This window comes from Sebastes umbrosus, chromosome 8 (genome assembly GCF_015220745.1).
Source record: "Sebastes umbrosus isolate fSebUmb1 chromosome 8, fSebUmb1.pri, whole genome shotgun sequence".
NCBI classification, from domain to species: domain Eukaryota; kingdom Metazoa; phylum Chordata; class Actinopteri; order Perciformes; family Sebastidae; genus Sebastes; species Sebastes umbrosus.
The window spans coordinates 10,383,569-10,403,041 of NC_051276.1; the positions used below are offsets into that span (position 1 = coordinate 10,383,569).

General features: G+C 41.2%; 1 protein-coding gene across 3 annotated transcripts in view; it reads left to right on the forward strand.

Moving 5' to 3' along the window:
- zmat4a (zinc finger, matrin-type 4a) overlaps positions 1–12,121 on the forward strand; it is a 162,547-nt gene extending 150,426 nt beyond the window's left edge. The window contains exons 7-8 of one of the 3 annotated variants that reach the window (XR_005207910.1): positions 3,232–3,341; positions 4,138–4,552. Coding sequence is in view for 2 of the 3 variants with exons in the window: in XM_037778214.1 (XP_037634142.1) it covers positions 4,138–4,192 (55 nt within the window). In the remaining variant the exon portion in view is untranslated. Of the gene's footprint in view, positions 1–3,231; positions 3,342–4,137; positions 4,553–9,005 lie in introns of those variants that run through there. The other 2 variants (XM_037778214.1, XM_037778216.1) reach the window with 2 other exon arrangements.
- The last annotated feature ends 7,352 nt before the right edge of the window (positions 12,122–19,473 follow it).

Here is a 19,473-nt window from a genome sequence, read left to right on the forward strand (position 1 = left end):
ACTATTGCACCTCCATACTCCAGTTAGAGCACTGAGGTCGACCGACCAGATGCTCCTGGATGTCCCCAGAACTAGACTCAAAAACAGAGGCAACCGAGCCCCTAACCTCTGGAAGAGTTCACCTCTTCATATTAAAACAGCTCAGACCATAGAATTATTTATTAATAATAATAATAATAATAATAATAAATTGGACTTATATAGCGCCTTTCAGAAACCCAAGGACGCTTTACTAAGGGGTCACACAAAATCATACTAATAAATAAAACAGAGGAAAAACTATAGCTAAGTAATTAAAAGAGTGATGTGTAGGGAGAGTCAGCTGAGATCAAAGGCCTTGATGAACAGGTGGTGTTTGAGGTGTTTTTTGAAAGTGTCCAGGGATGAAGCATTTCTTATTTCTGGAGGGAGAGAGTTCCAGGCTGCGACGCTGAAGGCTCTGTCGCCGAAAGTTCTCAGCCGGGTGTGGAGAGCAGACCAGCGTCAGAGGATCGTATTTTCCGGGAGGGAGTGTAGGGGTGGAGAAGGTCGGTTAGGTACTGAGGGGCATGGAAGGATTTGTATGTGAGAATGAGGAGTTTATAGGTGATGCAGGACTTGATTGGAAGTCAGTGAAGGTGGATGAGTGTAGGTGTGATGTGCTGCCAGGGCCTAGTGCAGGTGAGAACCCTGGCAGCTGAGTTCTGGACATACTGGAGCCTGTCCAGGGCTTTGCTGGGTACCCCGGACAGGACTCCATTACAGTAGTCCAGACGGGAGGTGATGAAGGCATAAATGAGGGTCTCTGCCACGGAGTCGGAGAGTGATGGCCGGCGTCGGGAAATGTTTTTCAGGTGGTAGAAGGCGGATTTTGTGACGGATTTGATGTGTGAATGAAATGATAGGGTGGAGTCCAGGATGACGCCTAGGTTGTGGACCTCGGAGGATGGGCAGATGGAGCTGCCATCCACGTCCAGGAGGAGATCTACAACCTTCCTGAGCAGTGCCTTAGGGGCCACAACCATGAGCTCTGTTTTGCTGCTGTTGAGTTTGAGAAAGTTTGATGACCTCCATGTTTTTATTTCATGCAGGCAGTTGAGTAGGGACTGGGGGAGGGAGGTGAGTGGATGCTCAAGACTCACCTTTTCTCGCTGGCGTTTGATTAAGTTTATTTTCTGTTGTGCTGCAACTCTTTTACTGCTGTTATGTGCACGTTACGGTTATTGTTTTTGCTCTGCTCTTATTGTTACCTGCTTTGTATTCATGTGTTCAGCACTTTGGTCAACTGCGGCTGTTTTTAAATGTGCTATATAAATAAAGTTTGACTTGACTTGACTTGACTTGAAATGTCTAACAGGATAAAATGATGGATGTTGGACGGACATGGATCTAAACTGCAACCTGACTGGTTGGTGGAAACATACAACCGTGAGGCGGTAATTCTAGTTTCTCTCGCTTGAGTAATTAATCTATTCAAAGTGCTCATCAGTAAAGTGTGAGACGCCATGCTGTGCTGGAGAAATATTTATATAATAACCATACTTCCTCTGTAATCCAGAGGTGGTTAATGTGAAGAGTCAGAGCACACATTGCATGTCTCTCTGTACTGTGTCCCGTCAAGGCTCCAATGTATGTTAAAATACTGATAAGAATTTGGCTCACTGTCTCACTACTGGCATCAAGTGTTGACATCATCAGGTCTTCTTTGAGTTCATCTGTTAAGGTGAACATTTAATTTGCTATGACAGAGCGTTCCTGTTGGCATGAATGAACCATAAATATTAAAGCCAACAAAAATCAAAAATATATATAATGATGAGTGTATGTGATGTTTTGAGCCCATTAGAGGTGAACAGGGATAAACTCATTGACTGCTGAGTAATCAAACCTCCGACCTGCTGTTTACCAGGCCGCCTCACGTCTCACAGGTGGCTGTAATCCAGCTGCAGGCTGTGAGGTTGCTCACTGGTGTAATGAGGTGCTAAATTGGGCAGATTGAACTCTGCTCTTGAGACCTTCACACTGAAAGACACTATGTCTTAACTGGGGTTTGCCAGCTGCGTCATATCAAATCAAATATGGTTTTATGTAAGAAGAATTCATGAAATGAACAGTAATGATGCCTTGAAGGGGAAAATACACTCTTTGAATAAGATCATTGTGCTGTCTGTTTCATTCGAGGGAATTATGAAAAGATGAGAATCCACCTAATCCTCAATGCGCTATAATTAAGGCAGGTTTTACAGCAATGCAAAGCATAACATTGAGGGTACATTTATAGATGTGAATGACACCAGAAGTGAAGAGCTCCTAAAATTAAAGCAGAATACAAAATGGAAGCAATCCACCACTGGTATTCTCACAATGTGCATTTTTTTTTGTTACGTAGCCTACGTTAGTTAAGTATCAAGGTAAATAAATGACCAAATAAGCTGACGGAGACACTGTAGAAGTCTGTGTCAGCTTTGTCAGGAGCCGAGCACTGTGCTCCTCAGAGCATCAGCATCTTATCACTGAACTGACATTACAACACACAGTGTCTACCTTTGGTTTCCTTTGATAGTATCTGTGAGATATTTTATTCAACGGAATTAGGATGCCAAAAAAATACGGTTTCCTCTGTGGGGAAACAGCTGCCATAGCTTTATTTGTCAGAAACACACACATGTGTCAGTGGTGCGAAACCCAATCAATCTTCTTTTAGAAAACATAAAGATGTAAAGATTACTATTTTTAGAATATCTCCGGGTGCCACGGTGTGGAGACCTACTATAAATTGCAACCATTTCGTCACCGTTGTAGCTCTCCGACGAAGGCTCCAGTGTGATCCTCTCCCTTTCAGAAGACTTCTAATCCAGCATGGAACAACAGTTTGTTTTTTTCATAAAACTAATAGATCCAACAATGAATGTGATTATTTATCCATTTATCTGTGTTGAAATGAGTTGTTGTTGCCGTTAGCCGTTTGCAGAAGCCTACCGTTGGCAAGATTTAGCCCATGACGCACTGTGTGTGTACGAGTGCTGAGCTCAGGGGAAATAACACAGCATTCACGGAATCAACATGTAGATCTGCGCTTATTTGGGCAGCAAGAGACATCCGACGAAAAGGAGACTCGTCACTCGGCACAAATTACCATTAATTTGGGGAGGACACTTTGGAGAGGTGACCGCTACTGTGCACACAACGGGAACAACTGTTGATTTTGTGACTTTCTTTATTTTATTTTTACTTTTCCAAACTGGCATCAAGATGTGGATACAGCAACAGAAGAAGCCCTGCACTTTATTCTGGAAAGTGAAGATGAAGGAGAATCAGGAGCAGATGGCTTATCAAGAGGGAATTTATCCAGCTGATGATTTGTAAGTTGCTTACAGTTATTTTCAGTATATTTGAAATAAAAATGAAAATATATATGGATAGTTTTTTATTTTTGTACATTTGGTTGGCAGAGAGAGTGTTTCATGATTTTATTCAAGGTATCAGATAATATTCCAAACACATATCCATCCCAAAGTAATCCCAGTAGTAAGTGAAATGTCACAGTGTGGGAGATCTTAAGCCCCTTTCACACAGAGATCCCACAGTAAAGAAGATCCACTTTTAAGCTGGTTTTGCATTATCACACAGTACCAAACAAGTGCCGCCCCAGTGTGATTTTAGATAGCAAGCCGGTATCACAGGAGCAAAAGAGGAGTGACGTGTAACACAACAGCGTTGGCGTCTAGTGTGCGAGTAGTCCCGCCGTGCCGGCTCGGCTCTGTGACGACCTTCGCTGGCGGCTCAGAAGGCGGAACAACTCCGTCCACCCATTCGGCCTCTGTGCCTTTCATACAGAACAGCTAGTCAGAATAACGGCGCAACATTCCCTCCTTGAACGGGCTGTGTGAAAGGGGCTTTTAGTGTAGAGTACACTACACTTTTCAGTGTGGGGGTTGGAGGATATCCTGGGTGAGATGTGAAACACAAATAAACTTAGTGGTCTGATATAATATTTATGGTGTACGGTCTAAGACCTACTCTATATATAAAGCGCCTCGAGATAACTTCTGTTATGATTTGACTCTTTATAAAAATAAATTGAATTGAATTAAATTCAATATAGATGATGTGATATTTCAAACCTTCAGTATGTCTCATGATTTCTTTGTTTTACAGTGATGATGAACAACAGGCTGCTGAAGAGCCTGAAGAGCATCCTCCTCAGCAATAGACCAGGCGGTCTGCAGACAGAAGCAGGAGGAAGCCGTGACCCACAGGGCCTTCCTACAGTAGCTCACAGCACCAGATGTGTGGAGTCACAGCTGGAGTGTGTTGTGGTCCTCTGGGTCACTGCAGACAGGAACTGCTTTGAGGCATGGCACAGCTATGTTTTGTAGAAAAATGGATGGGAAAAGGACTTTTCTGTAAAAAATAATGTAAATAGTGTGATGATGTGTGTTGTTTGGAGTGTTTATTTTTTCCCCCTACTTCTCAAGACTTGGGAGAACATTTTTCAAAAGCTCAAAACCTCGTTCTTTATTGTTCTCTGTGTGGTTTGAATAAATTTCTGAGATTCAATTTCCATTTTGTTTTTTCTCTTGTCTTTATGGTCATACAACTACTTATACATTCATCTGACATCACTCCAGCCTACATATTCTGATAGCCCAGTTTGTCCTGAAAACAAGAAGATGTAATGACGTGTGTGGTTTGCAGCCGAGTGTGAAGCAATCGGGATGAGAGTCAGTACCTCCAAGTCTGAGGCCACGGTTCTCTGCCGGAAACCGGTGGATTGCAACCTTTGGGTTGGGCGAGTTCAAGTGTCTCTGGGTCTTGTTCACCAGTGAGGGTAAAATGGAGCGGGAGATGGACAGGCGGTTTGGTGCGTTGTCTGCAGTTATGCGGGCGCTGTACTGGACCATTGTGGTGAAGAAGGTGCTGAGCTGGAAGGCAAAGCTCTCGATTTACCAATCCGTCTACGTTCCAACCCTTACCGATGTTCATGAGATGTGGTAGTGACCGAAAGAATGAGATTACGGATACGAGCTGCCGAAATGAGTTTCCTCTGTAGGGTGGCTTGGCTCAGCCTTAGAGATAGGGTGATGAGCTGAGACATCCAGAGGGAGCTCGGAGTAGAGACGCTGCTCCTTCACCTCTAAAGGAGACAGCTGAGGTAGTTCAACATCTGATCAGGATCCTCCTGGACGCCTCCCTTTTGGAGGTTTTCCGGGCACGTCCAACTGGTAAGAGGCCCCGGAGAAGACCCAGAACACCCTGGAGAGACTATATATCTCGTCTGGCCTGAGAACACCTCAGGGTCCCCCAGGAAGAGCTGGAAAACGTTGCTGGGCAGAGGAACGTCTATATGAATTATAACAAAAGAAGACCAGGCGGACCAAAAATAGGAGTTATTTCTCTGGGCTATACATCTGCAATTAAAGCAGTATGTTGTGCAGAATAAAGGCAATAAAATTAGATTGAAAGACATTTATTACGCTTTTTACTTCCCCGTGCTCGACGATACTGGAGCCGTATGAATGATTTGTACGTCTTTGATCTTCATACCTACTTTTTTTTTGCGCCAATTTTCCAAATGCTTGATCTTGTCTTTTTGAAATGTTTGGGTTAGAGAATGTAGTATAGCTAAAGAAGAAGGTTCAGTACAGTAAATCAAAGTATTTTGTTGTGTATTAGGTTTATGTCTGATTGTATATTCTGCTGCGTTCTGCCACATTAAGCTCTCCAGTAAAATAAGCGTGACAGCTTGTTGTGTTGTAGCGGTTTTGTCCTGGCGGGATACAAACAGCAGGATGTCCCTTTTTACAGAGCAGACTGTGATTACTCTGCTCAGTTCACCTGAAGACAACATCCAATTCCCACTGCACTGACAGAGGGAACTGCATTGATTATGCGCAGTAAAAAATAAAGCAACAAAAACAATGCTAACTGTCAATCTGTCATGTATCCGCCCCCGGTTACGCTGTCACCGTGTATCCCCGCTGGGGCACGCTGCAGGTTTCCTCTTGATTTATTTCCATCTGTGCTATTAAACCACTGGAGCACTGCTGATACTGTTTATTCTGTCTATGAGATAGACAGCCATTGGCTTGTCTTGACACAGTCCTCAGTGGGTTGAGTGATGGAGCCTGTGACTATATCAGTTCTGCTAGCTGTAGGAGAGATGAGGACGGCGATTGTGCGATGATATACTGATAAGATGAGGTCATCTGTTGGTCCAGGCTGCTGGACCGATGCATGAAAGGCTTCCACTCACCTATTACCATCACACGACTACGGGGATTGCATGGCGGCCTTTTGACTTCTTGTTGGGTCTCTAAATTACAGAGTACAGTCTAGACCTGCTCTATATGAAAAGTGTCTCGAGATAACTTATGTTATGATTTGACGCTATATAAATATATAAAAAATAATTGAATTGAAATTGAAAACCCTAATGAAGCACACAGGGAAAGGGGATTTTTGAATCTTGCGACTATGGCGGATAAAACCTGTCGCAGTACTCTACTTCTCTACCTTGTTGATTACACAATTAGCATATTGCTGATACGTATAATTGTAATTAGTATTATGATTTTTTCAATCCATTGCAATAGCTTCAGGTATTTTCTCTGGAGAATTATGGATCACTGCCAAAACTAATCACCTCTAATTGTCACTTTAGTTTTTTTTCTCTCTCTCTCTTATAATTGAGTCTTGAAACTAGCGGGGAAACTTTTTTTAACCCCCTTTGGGGTTATTTAATTTTATGTTCCATTAAACAATACAATTTGCTGTGCAGTTATGCAGACACTCGCTTGCAGCAGTTTGTCTGTACTGCAGAATAGATCTATACCTTCTAAAGATCCAAATGTCCAAATGTTCTGCAAGTGTCCTGTGAGTGTTACCTCAGAGGTGCACCAGAAAGGGATTAACATGCAGATACTGGCTAAAATGCATCGCAGATTGAACATGAAAACATCAATCATTGATCTCAGTGTGAAATAAAAAAGAAGGTAATCAGATTTACTATGTCAATCAGACACTCTGACCTGCGTTGCTGCTCACGGCTCCAAAATTGATCCGCGTTCTATTCTTTCTATCTCCACGAGGCGTAAACTTGTGGGGAGATCATGTGTTTGGTCGTGTGTGTGTCTGTCTGTCTGTCTGCGGCTAACCTCTCATACTACTTGACCCAACAGCCTGATATTTTTGTGCTCATTTATGACAGTATGCTCAAGGACCTCTCGTGATTGTGGTGATTCACACTTCCTTCAGTCGGCTAGGCTAAAAGTAATCCTTACCTAGTCTGCTGCAGGCCACATTTTCGCCTTTGTTGTGGCTTAAAAACTGACATCCATAGAAAAGTTTGGTCTAATTTTGAACCAGAGCATCTGCAGATTAATTCCATACCTGATATGTTATGATCCACTAACGTTAGGCACATTACAAGATGAATAAATCCCTGTTCTTGTTATCTTCGCCGCATCTTGACTGTACGAGAGGCGGGAGGGACAACGGAGTGAGATTCAGCTCTTCTTTGTTTGGAAGGGAAGAGAGAGACACACCTGGATGTGATCTGCACTCTGCTGAGTGTACATAGTTGCTATTTTGTGTTACATTACAGTGAGGCAACCAGCCAAGTGTCAGCCTGACACAAAACAGTGTGTTGTTCTTGAAACTCAAGTAAAATTTCAACACGTCCTCTAAATTAAATGGTAAATTATATAATTTCTAACTGCCCTCCAGAATAACAGATATCAGCATTTTCTCATCTGACACCAAATCACTGTTGCAAAGACAATCTGACCTGACACGACTACGTTTAAGGTTTGGTTAGGTTTAGGCATGAATACTTGACAAAGACTCTGTGAGTGTCATGGGAGGATTGTGATTTGGGTTAAGACATCTACTGGCGTAAGGTTTCCATCCACCCAGACCTCCCCAACTTTGTGGCAGAGACAAGAATCATAATTACTCACTTACTTTGACTTTTACAACATACAAATATATGTCTGTTTGGGTATTTCCCAAAAACAGCCGACAGTGCCACTTTTCTTGGGAGGGAAGTGAGTTACGGTCGAATGCTTTAAACTGCAGTTTGTGGTGCATTTCAAATGGCTGCATGTTGCGTTACCCTGATTCTGTTTCCAAAAGAGGAGCTCCTTTCTGATTGTCTCCCCTGTCCCCAGTAGGCGATTTGAGGAGGGATGGGGGGGGTGCCGTCCCCCCCAAAATGACAAAATGAACAAAACAAATCCATCCTCCCCCTGTTCAAAATGAACGCCTACTGCCTGTCCATAAAATAATCTGTGTACCCTAGCATTAGTGTTAGTAAAGTAGAAAAACGTAATGCTATTTAAATAATAATTCTGGTTTATTACAACCATGCTGTTACCTACTTTCGTAGTTATGGCCATCATTTCTTTCTGTTATGATAACATTGTACTCGCAAAAGACTGCTGCAATCATGAACAATCACTACAAGGAAATCTGACGGAGCAGAAACGAGCAGTCTGACAATCAAACAGGCTGTAAACAGTAAAAACAGATTATCTGTAGGTCAAAGGTGAATCACACTGATGTGGTGGATCCTCTGACTGCTCATCTTTCAGTGATCTCAGCAGTTGATGTAGTGATGATGAAGTGTGACCACAACCAGCACCACAGTTATTTGGGGGAAAATAGTGCGAATCTATGACATATTTGTGACTTAGGGTGTTTTCACATCTAGTCCTTTTTAAACAAACCAAACTCAGTCCTCTTAAAGTGGACCAACAGAAAAGGGACTCAGTTCTGTCTCTCGTCCACTTCAGCTCTGACCGAACTCAGACCACCTCCTCGGGAGGTGGTCTGAGTTCGGTTCGAAAATGGTGCAAAAAATTGTGATTAATCGCTCTGAGTTCGTTTGGAGGGCTGAAAGGGACGAAAAGTGTGAAAACACCTTCATAGGACATGACATTTTTACAGATTTATCTCTGAATATGAGACTTGTAGTGATAAACCTGACCCTGTTCTCTCTCTGTCTGTCTGTCTTCCTCCAACAGTCTGAAGAATCAGATCTGTGTCCAGTGAGTGCGGGCCGAAGATAAAAACCAACTATTGGATTGATGTCAGACAAGCTGTGGTCAGCTTGCCCTGCTTTTTCTGCCTCTGCCCCGCTTCTGCTCTCCTCCACATCATTTTGATTTCTCTCTCTCTCTCTCTCTCTCTCTCTCTCACACTCTCTCTCTCTCTCTCTCTCTCTCTCTCTCTCTCTCATCTGTCTTTCACTCTGTCTCTTTCAGCCGCCCTGACGAGGAGGAAAATAAAGAGATTTTTTTTTTCAAACACTCCAGCAGCTCTCTCACCTGTCGGCATACAGAACAGTTTAAACTGTTGCTCTGCTCTTAAAACATTGACCTTTGACATTCCACTGCAGCTGTGTTTTTTTTATCCACTGACAGTCTGGATCTGATACACAGCAGCCTTTCTAAAACTGCATGGACTAAATTAGGCTTTATTTTCCAGAGGATGCTAAGAACTGTAAGTGGAATTATGACTTGAGAATTTAAGGGGTTGATTTGAAATGTTTTTGTTTGCTTTTACTTGAATGAAACAGAGTGTATTTATGTTGAAATTAAAAGGTAAAGATATACATTATTTAGCACTGTGGGCTTCAACTATGAGTCAGTCATTCAGCCCTCAGATTCTGTACGGTACACACAGTGCAACTCAACTAGAACTCTTTTATTGCACACATGCTTGCAGCGGAGCTAAATTCCCTTGTGTCTTAAAGGGGTTGATGGCAATAATGACACCGGCCGGACTTTTACTACATGTTGTAATGGTATTATCTTCTACGGGCTTGACTCTGATAGAATTAATACGATGTGTCTGCATCTACACAGGAACAGAAGATCATTTTTTAAAGCTTTTATTATTATATTATTATATTTATTATTATTAACATTCTTATATCAGCAATAATAGCATTGCAATCACCAAGTTATTGCTGAGGATTAGGGTCAGGCGTAAGGGGGAAAAATGAGAGGAGGAAGATTTGTTTTAATTAGTTTGCATATTTATTCTCATCATTTCGTCTTTATTCTAGAAATGGTATTTTGACTTTATTCTCAATGTTTAGACTTTAGTCTCAAAGTGCAAAAAAGGAAAACTTCACTAATAACGAAAGTTTGACTTTATACTCAAAATTAAAAATAATAATAAAAAAAATCCTCCTCCTCTTTTTTCCCCCGTTATGTCTGTCACTAATTATTTTCCATAAATGTTGAGATCTGGCGAGGCAAGAAACACGAGCAGTGCTCACCTTTTGATTTGACCCCCCAAGTAAAGCGGTTTAGATAATTAGGCTAAATTCAGCGATGCAAACTACTTGCTTTTCGGCAAATGATGCTTTTTTTCACGTCAGTTTGAGTGACTTTTGTGCAATAAATGTCATGACTGAGGTCTGCCAGGTAAGCAGGTAGCCTGTCCAATCATCAATGTAATGATTGGACGGTTTATTACAGTCCTGCGACAGCCACAGATACCAGATTTTTTTCTTTCTTTTTTTTTGTCAGAGCATTTGATTTATTGATTGCTGTCAGAATATGAAGATAATTTCAACTAATATAACAAAAGATGTTTGTATAATCTTTACCAACCCTACCTTTAATTACAAAAGTTCTGATCAGTCACGTTTACAATCAGGCAGGCAAACTCATTAAAATATGCAGTCATTAAGATCAGTGTATGTGATGGAATAGCAGCATTAGAATGTCCCAGAGGAACCAGATTTGGGCTTTTATGGACCCTCCTAGCTGTCTACTTTTTCCCACTGGCTGGCTACTCCAGATACTTGTGGAATTTCCTATTTATATAAGCATATAATGCAGGCCTTCGTCGTACGGTTACATGATATTATGATGTCACATTCGGGTATAGCTCTCTCTTTTTTCACCATACATGTGTTTGCATCCCAAAACCGCCGGCTTGTTTACAACCTCACTGATCGACTGACCGCTCGTGTTTCTTGCCCGACGGCACCGTGCTCCCAGATCTGAGAGTGAGGAAATTTTGACCAACATAAATGATGTCCAATGCTTAAACCAAACAAAAATTTGACTCCTCCAGATTTAAACAGATATGAGAAGACATGATCTCTTGTACAAATTCAGATTTGTTTCTTCTTTTGCTGTGTAATGCAGCTTATACAGTCTACTGTCTGCAGCCAGTGGCTTAGACGTATATAGAGGCTTAGAAATATTCCGTCTGGTTAAGATGCTTTCATTTCAGTATGGTCTTCATCTCAGGGAGGTGTAACTGGTTGCTTTAGTGAAATTTAACACTGCTGTTGAGTCAAATGTACTGAGTCCATTCCACTGCAGAGTCCTGTAGAACGTGTTGGTAGATGAGATAACATGGACCGAACCATAACGGTGTATGGTATCACAGAAAGAATAACAGAATCTTATTCAAAGCTTATGTAGCATTCTTCTTTCTTACATGTCATTGTTAAGAAATTAAAGATGTTGACTTTAAAGCCAGTGTTGTATAAATGAGAACTATGAGGTAAATTATAAATGAATAATATATTACTGTCGTGGATCAGATTATCACTTTGTAATTGCTATCTGTTTACAGTCTAAGTGATTTATTCTACTGTTCTTTTCAGTGTCAACTGCAGAACTGTGTTTGATCAAAATGTAGCTTTGACTCATGTTGTTAAAGCGCTTTATTTTGCAGAGCGAACCTCGACGTTAATTGACAGCTGAAATCACTTGAACTCCGAGCTGGATATTTGTACTGTAGAGAAAGAGAAAGAAATCATCGCAACACATCATGGACTGAAAAACTGTTGCTGGCTGATGTCAGAGAGCCGCCAGCCGATGGGAGTGACGCCACCGCCGACAACATTAACAAAAAATTTATAGAAATGTGTTTTTTTAATATTGCAAATAAGAAGTGCACGTATGACCTGTTCTTGCAAGTCAAAAAAAAAAAAAAAAAGAAACTCCACTGAAATGCTTTGCTCATTCTGAGCTGATAACATTTGCATCAGTCGTTTCTCCTCCATCACAGGAAGTCCACCTCTCATACTCCCTCTAGTCCCCCTTGTGCTCTGGGTTATGTGCTCTACTGTGTCTGAGAAAAGAATAAAAGACACTTGCAAATACACAAACTCTGCTTTGTATCATGTTGCTTTCATTTCTTGTTGTTTACAGTAATTATAGTAGTGTCTGTGTCTGTATAGTAAGTTATTATAATCAGTAATTCATGTTTTTAACATTTTCAGCCGCCAGGTTGGCTCGGTTTAAAATCATTCGTCCAATCAGGTGCCTAGTGGCACGCCCTTCAAGCGTCCAATTAATGCTGGGAAGCGACGCGACCCCCTTGCGTCTAAATACATTCCTTGTGGTACACGTACCATTAGGCGAAGGACATGTGCTGCATCTTTTAACGCCTGGAAAATGTGAGGCACGTCAGTTGGGCGCTTTGGGCCAACTTTCAAGGGCGCGGAGGCAGGTTGCGCCTGACGTTTATTAAGTGACCATAATTAAACATTGATATTAAAATATTGTCTGCGGGTCCGATGGTGAAGCTCTGGGTGTGCCTTGATGAGAGGGGAGAGCTGATGTGTAGGCATGTGTCTGTGTCTGTAAAGTGATTATTTACACTCTTTTATATGATACACTTTTTAGGTCCTGGACGCTTGAATTTGAAGTTATCAGAGTGACGACCTGAGTGAAACCACACACCCGTGAGAGAGACAAAACCAGCATTCCTGCGCAATGCTATGTGACGCACTTTGAAGTGAATATATAATAAATAAAATTAACGGGGATTTGGACAATCATTAGGATTCATTAACGTACAAAACATACAATTAATATGCTCTCTCAAAGCCACCAGACTCCATTGTCAGAAACATTAATTTTACCTCGCTGATCGTTGTAAAACACATTTCATTCAAACTCGACAGATACAACAGTTCGTCTTCCTCTGTTCCAACAATCACCGACTCTGCTTTGAGGGAAATGTTCACTGTTCACTAACTTCGAACATCGGACGTGACACACCACAAAAAAAAAATACTCATATTTTATGGAATAAGGGTATTACAGTAGATTTTCCAGTGAAATGTCCCAGCAGGGTTGGGCTCTGAGTGTCCCGACCCATGAAGATAGATTATTCTAATTAAGCTATGCAGACAACAGCGGCCCATCAGGAAGCAAGACTCATTAATTCACTCTTTTAACATTTGAATAATAGAATGGAAATGGGAAGAGGTGCCAAATTGGTTTCTGCATGAGGAGGCGTGTAGGGAAAGGGAGCCTCAGTGTTACTGAGGTATCTGTTCTGACCTCTAAGGGGTCTTTAAAATTCTCTTTACAAACTGTGGGATCAGACCGCATTCATCAATTTGTCAATGACACCTTTTTAAGTAGAGCCATCAATCAAAATGGGAACAGATCATAAGCCTCCAGGGTTAGTCTGGGACAGTATATATTTAATGATTCATTTCAGGAAACTTTTTTCCTTTTTAGCTTTTTTGGAATAAAACCCCTTTAAGTTGGGAGAGTTGAGGACAGAGCTTTGTTGTGTCGTTACGTTTTAGTCCCGTTTCCCACCGTCGCCTCCTGACGGCCCAGATGATACCTGATGTGTGGGTATCCGTTTGATCTGGAGAAGAGTCAGATCATCTCTAATGTCGTACCTGAGCGTGATAAGAGCGATGAAGAGGAGTTGCAGCTCGCAGCCTGGAAAACATCTGAGCCGAGGGGAAATTTGTGGGGGTTGGTGCAGTTCTGTCCCCGCCTTTGAGAGAAGAGGGGCTGGTTATTTTGAGCTAAGGTGAGTAGGGGATCTTTAGTCCTCTAAACCCTCACATGTGTGAACGCTCCCAGCCGGTTTGAGCTATGAGAGAGAACACATGAACACATAACAAAGAGGCCTGGATCTGGGACAGAACCCAACTAATCTGGTGCAAGTCCCCCATGTATTCCTAGTATGCATAAAAAATAGGTGTAACTGCTCTTTTCCAGGACAGAGAATTAGGGAGAGATTTAAGCAGCTTTGCTAAAACACTGTGTGTCAGTAGCAGAGTTTACAATCCAGGGAAAATGGGCTGACTCATATTATATATATATATCTTCAGTATATGCTAAGATATATGTAGTGTGCTGAAACATTATTTAGGTTATGTTAGGGGCCACATTAAAAATCAAATCACAGCATAGAAAACAAAGTGAAGAGTTGTAAAGACGAGTTTCCATCTTATCATTTTTTTGAGAAAAAAAATCACAGGGGTGTGCAGAGCCTCTTTTTATGATCCTGTATCTGATAAATAATACTTATTAAATCCTGTATCAATACGTGTTTGTTATGATGAGAGAAGCTTTACCTGTTTGCAATGCATTCATCTCTAATATGATTATACATCCAGTGGTATATTTTGAGCAGTGCTTAAAGTGGAAAAAAATAAGTGTCAGCAGTACTCTCTTATTCACATGTTGGTGTATCAGCCGCTATCATGCAATCTCTTGCAACTTATTCCTGTTTATTCATTATTTATTTAAGCATGTTAAACTGCGTCAGACATAATCAGCTGGGGTTTTATACTTGAGCTATATGCATCTTCTATAGTAGGCCTATAATACTCCAATAATAATCCAACTGGAGCATTATAGGGTTAAGGTGGTGTTAACGTTATCGCTGCTACTAGCTGCAGTTTCTCACTGGAATATGTTAGCTAACTAGAGCTGAGAGATGTTTAACAAAGAGTTGCATATACAAATTCACCTCTAAACAGTTTAACTGCATGGTTTCCAGAAAGTTGCTTTATTTCTAAATAGTGAAAATGTCTATATTTAAGCTATCGTGACATTGTAGAGATGAGTTTTATACCGTCAACGCTGAACGCGAATCGTCCATTGTTTGTAAACCCGTCTATTGAATCACAGTATTGTCAAGCGGAGGGCAATGGTGACCCGCCATTTACTAAATGCAAAGTGCAAATTTTGCATGAGGAGGCGCAAACTTTTTCTTTTTTGAGATGGAAACTTATTGTCCATGTCAAAATAAAAAAAATTATCAACTGTCCAATCACCAGGCTTCGTGCCGCTGAGGTCAGTTAGTCAGCTGAAGGTACACTAGTTTTTAGTTTTTAGTCCCTTGCACTTCCTCATACATTAAATGAAAGAAAATGATAAAAAATTATAATATGTCATTTTATTTCTTTGTTTGATTTGTTTTTATTTGGGCATTTAATTTTTTTCCACAGTTAGAACCATGTATATACAGTATATATACATTATTATACATATATATAGTATATGTGTAATACCTGCAGTCACTGTACTGTGTGCAACATGCAAAGTAAAGCATATATCTGCACACAAGCATCAGTGTTTCTCTAACAGTAATAAAAACAATTCAATTTGTCTCACTGAACTCCAGATTGAGACAGTAGTATCATGATAATGGAGTCGTTTATAGCTCTTTGCGCTGATTGGCAGATTCCTAACTCTGGCCTTAATTCAGCCGTCTCTGGATGAAGAATATTTAGAGCTTATTGCATCACACCACTAATGCCTCTTCTTGGAGGAAATGAAATTCTCTCTCTGCATACAAAGTGGGTGAAAGTTATCAGAGAAAGTAATGAACATGAATCAATTTTTAATGGCACATTAATAAAATATTTTTGCCTAACAATTTCCTGAGGCTGAAACGCAGCCTCCTTAAACTTCCCTGAAGCTGACTGTGAGCTCTGCTCTCATTACCAGAACCAGTACGCTGCATGGCTCTCCACAGCTCACCCACAAGCACATACACACAAGTGTGAAGACATATTTAAATGTGTTCGGCTTATCAAAGATAACACACAAGAAAAAGCATGTAGCGTAAAATCATTTTCTTGTTTAATCACAAGCTGCTTGCAGCATTATTACCTGCACCGCTACAGGTTGAAGGACCAGTTTACAGCATTTAGGGGGATCTATTGGCAGAATATATAATATTAATAAGTAAGTTTTCTTTAGTGTATAATCACCTGAAAATAAAATATTTTTTTGCTTCTGTTGTGCCCGTCATATCTACATAGGGAGCGGGTCCTCTTCATGGAGCAGGCTGCCATGTTTCTACAGTAGCCCAGAACGGACAAACCAAACACTGGCTCTATAGAGAGGGATGTTCACGTTCACGTCGGCCACTGTAGTTCTCCTACACGCTTGGCACACGGGAGAAGTTTCAGTTGTTTACAGACGCCACCAGATCCTACACACTGCACCATGGGCTTTACAAGTGGTGCTGCTGGCTCCTTTTAAAGTCAATTATTGGACTGGAAAGAGATCACTGTCCGTGTGGTTGTTTTTGCTTTTATTTTCTTCACTTTACGGCCCTGTCCCACTTTCTTTTTTTTAAGGTTGTGAATCACTGTCTCCCCGCAAATGCCCCTATATTGCAACAAGGTTAAAAAAAAAAAAGACGTGAACTGAAGCGTTTCTTTGCGCTTCAAGTCTAAACGTGATGTTGATGCCCAATAAAAAAAGCACTGAATAATATATTTATCCACATTTTGCAACCGGCGGAGCGTCTGGAGTGTGGCTCTTTATCCGATCATAATCAACCATTGTGTAGCCTAATTTAAATCAAAGTGATCTCACATCCAGCTCGCTATACAGTTTCATAATGAACCCAACCTCTCTGTGAGGAGGGATGGGATACCCGGGGCGACCGTCAACCGGGTAGAAACTGTCCTCAGTGCGAGGGGTCTGCGACGATGTCACAACGTTTTTCATAGATCTAGCCTCATAATTTTGCTCACAAAGTGCTCCCAATTGATGCATTTAACTTTAAACTTTTCAAAATGTTCCTCTGGGAGAGCATGACCCAGGACCCCTCTAGAGGGTCTGAGGTCCACCCACCACAGTCTTTCAAAATCGTGTGGGGAAACACTGTATTAGCCTACGTCATCCAAAACTGGCCCCGACCACTTCAAAACTCTATTCGGCGCCGCTGCACAAGGTTCAGTTGTACACATGAAGTTCTGTTCAGTTTCAGTACAGCCTGTGAAAACAGTTGTATAATATCCTTTGTGGTCCTGAAATTAGAGCGTCAAAAGCTCTAGAACATCTACTGAAAAAAACTTTTGGTGAGATTGTTTTGTCTTTCTGAGTAAATATAACATATACAGATACACAGCAGATGTGGGGCTGCAACTATTCCTGCAGTTTGGGATGCCGAACATGTCCATCCCATGTTCATCCCAATGGAACTGGTCTCAAAAGTTCTCTGCATCACAAGTGGAGCCTGTCTGACAGATTTCTGTGGTATGTGAGAATGAAAGCTCAATCCTCCACACTGAATTCGAAGCTGCCAGTGTGGGTCTTTTTCACGGCAGACAGTTTGACACAGATGTAAATAATAAAATGAATGATGGCTGGATTCCATTTAGCTGTGTCAGCTTCAGGGCCCTGGTTTCTCTCACAAGTCACATCTCAGTCACGGCTCACTGGGACACTTATAGAACAGATGTAATTAGTAACACCTGTGCCTTTCCTACTATGACATGTCATCTGCTGTTACAGTTTATTTCAGCTTAATGATACATAAAGTGGGCATTATGATAGGACTGTACAGTGTGTTTAGTGAAGCCCTGCTAAACCAACACGTAACTAAAGGACAGTACACATGACCATCAGCAACAGGCACGCGTTGTGAAACGGTCGCAGTTTTAAACACGTGGTTAACGTTGTGAACAGAAACAAAACCACTTGGTTAGGTTTAGGAAAAGATTGTGGTTTGGGTTAAAATAATAATGTTTATTACTTAACCTAGGTCATACGTATACGTGCGTGAAGTAAGTATGTTATGCAAGTTAACTTACGTACGCATGTTAAAACAAGTCAACATTTCACACAGGACACGACCAGCGGTCTACTGGGTTAAAGCCCTGTTTTGTTTTTTAACCCGTCCATCCATCCCGACCTCCTCCCTATGTGGACTTCGTCACTTTTTATGCTATGTCACCTGACTTCCTCCATTGCAAAACCAATGACAATTATTTTTTAAATGTTTTTATATCATTCATTTAATTTATGCTTGTTTCTTTAATTATTTTTTTACAGTTATGTCTATTCAAGGTAAGTTGTTCCACAGTATTTTTTCATGACTATGATTATACGTGTAACACACACATTCCCTGATCTGTGTTAATAAAAGATAATTCAACATTGATAATTTTAAGTTACTTTGTGACCATATTATGCCTTTATTGCACAGCGGATAGTTGAGAGTTGACAGGAAATGAGGACAGATAGAGAACAACATGCAACAATCGTCCCTGACCAGTCATGAAGGGAGACGGTGCCATTAATGACTTAAGCCCCGAATGCCTTTATGGGCTGAGCGTGCAGTCACGACCACAAACACTTCTGGTTATGGTTGTTGTTTTTTTTATCCCTGTAAACCCATGTTGACAATCTGTGATTTTCTCATGACAGTGACAATAATGACTCGAAAGCATTCTGCAGAGTATGTACCATTTATTTGAATGGTTCCTACTATATAGATGCTAATATTCTGCTATAATGTGTACTAGACAAGAAACCACTTCAGTCCATTTCCTATGACTCACATTTTGCTGGTGAAATGTCCAGGGAGGGGAAGCAGGCTGTTTTATCCACTTTACGTTTGCATGATTGGATTCCCGGATTGTCCAGAGGGAATTCAGGCTTGTCAAGGTGCATCAGTCCAGCCATCATCCTGACTCCACTGGGGCCCTTCACATGTCACTGCAAGTAAATCTTGTACATAAAAAAAAGTGTAATTTTCTCATGGATTTTAATAGCTAATAATAAGTTTTAGATTAAAGCTGTATTTTATGCTGATGCTCGGTATCTTTGAGTCAGATTATTCCCTTCTTCTAATAAATTCCAAGATGAAAGTGTTCAGTGTTTCCTTATGAAACAGCAAAACCAGTGGGACATTTAAACACAGGATGATAATCACATTAATACAGGCACTCTGATGAGTCCAATCATCATGTTGTAGTTGGATGAATTCATAATGGCTTCCCACGGATAACAAGTACAATTAACTGTCAGTCAAACAATGTGCATCGCATGCATCATGTTGAAGATGAACACTGATTGTCTGTCTTTCACCTCTTTAATCAAAGACAAATCAGTCCCGTGCATTAGTCTGACTACCTAATTTCAATTATAGACATAAAAAGAAATACATGGCAAACAGCACACTTTAGTCTTTCCTCCAAAAAGCATCCTCTAGATGCTGTCCTGGGGGTCTGGACCTGTCAGGACAGCTCAGCGTAGCAGGTGGGTTGTGTGTGAGGCAGGGCTGCCAGTCAAACAGCCAGCACTCCTGTGGCTGCATGGCGTGCCGTAACCACTCCCACACAAGTTAGGGCCAGTAGGAGCGTGCACGGCACCCTGACCTCCTGAGCCCTACTACACATACAGGACCTTTTCTGGAAAAGCATCAAGTAAATCAGCCAGGTAGGAAGTAACGCCC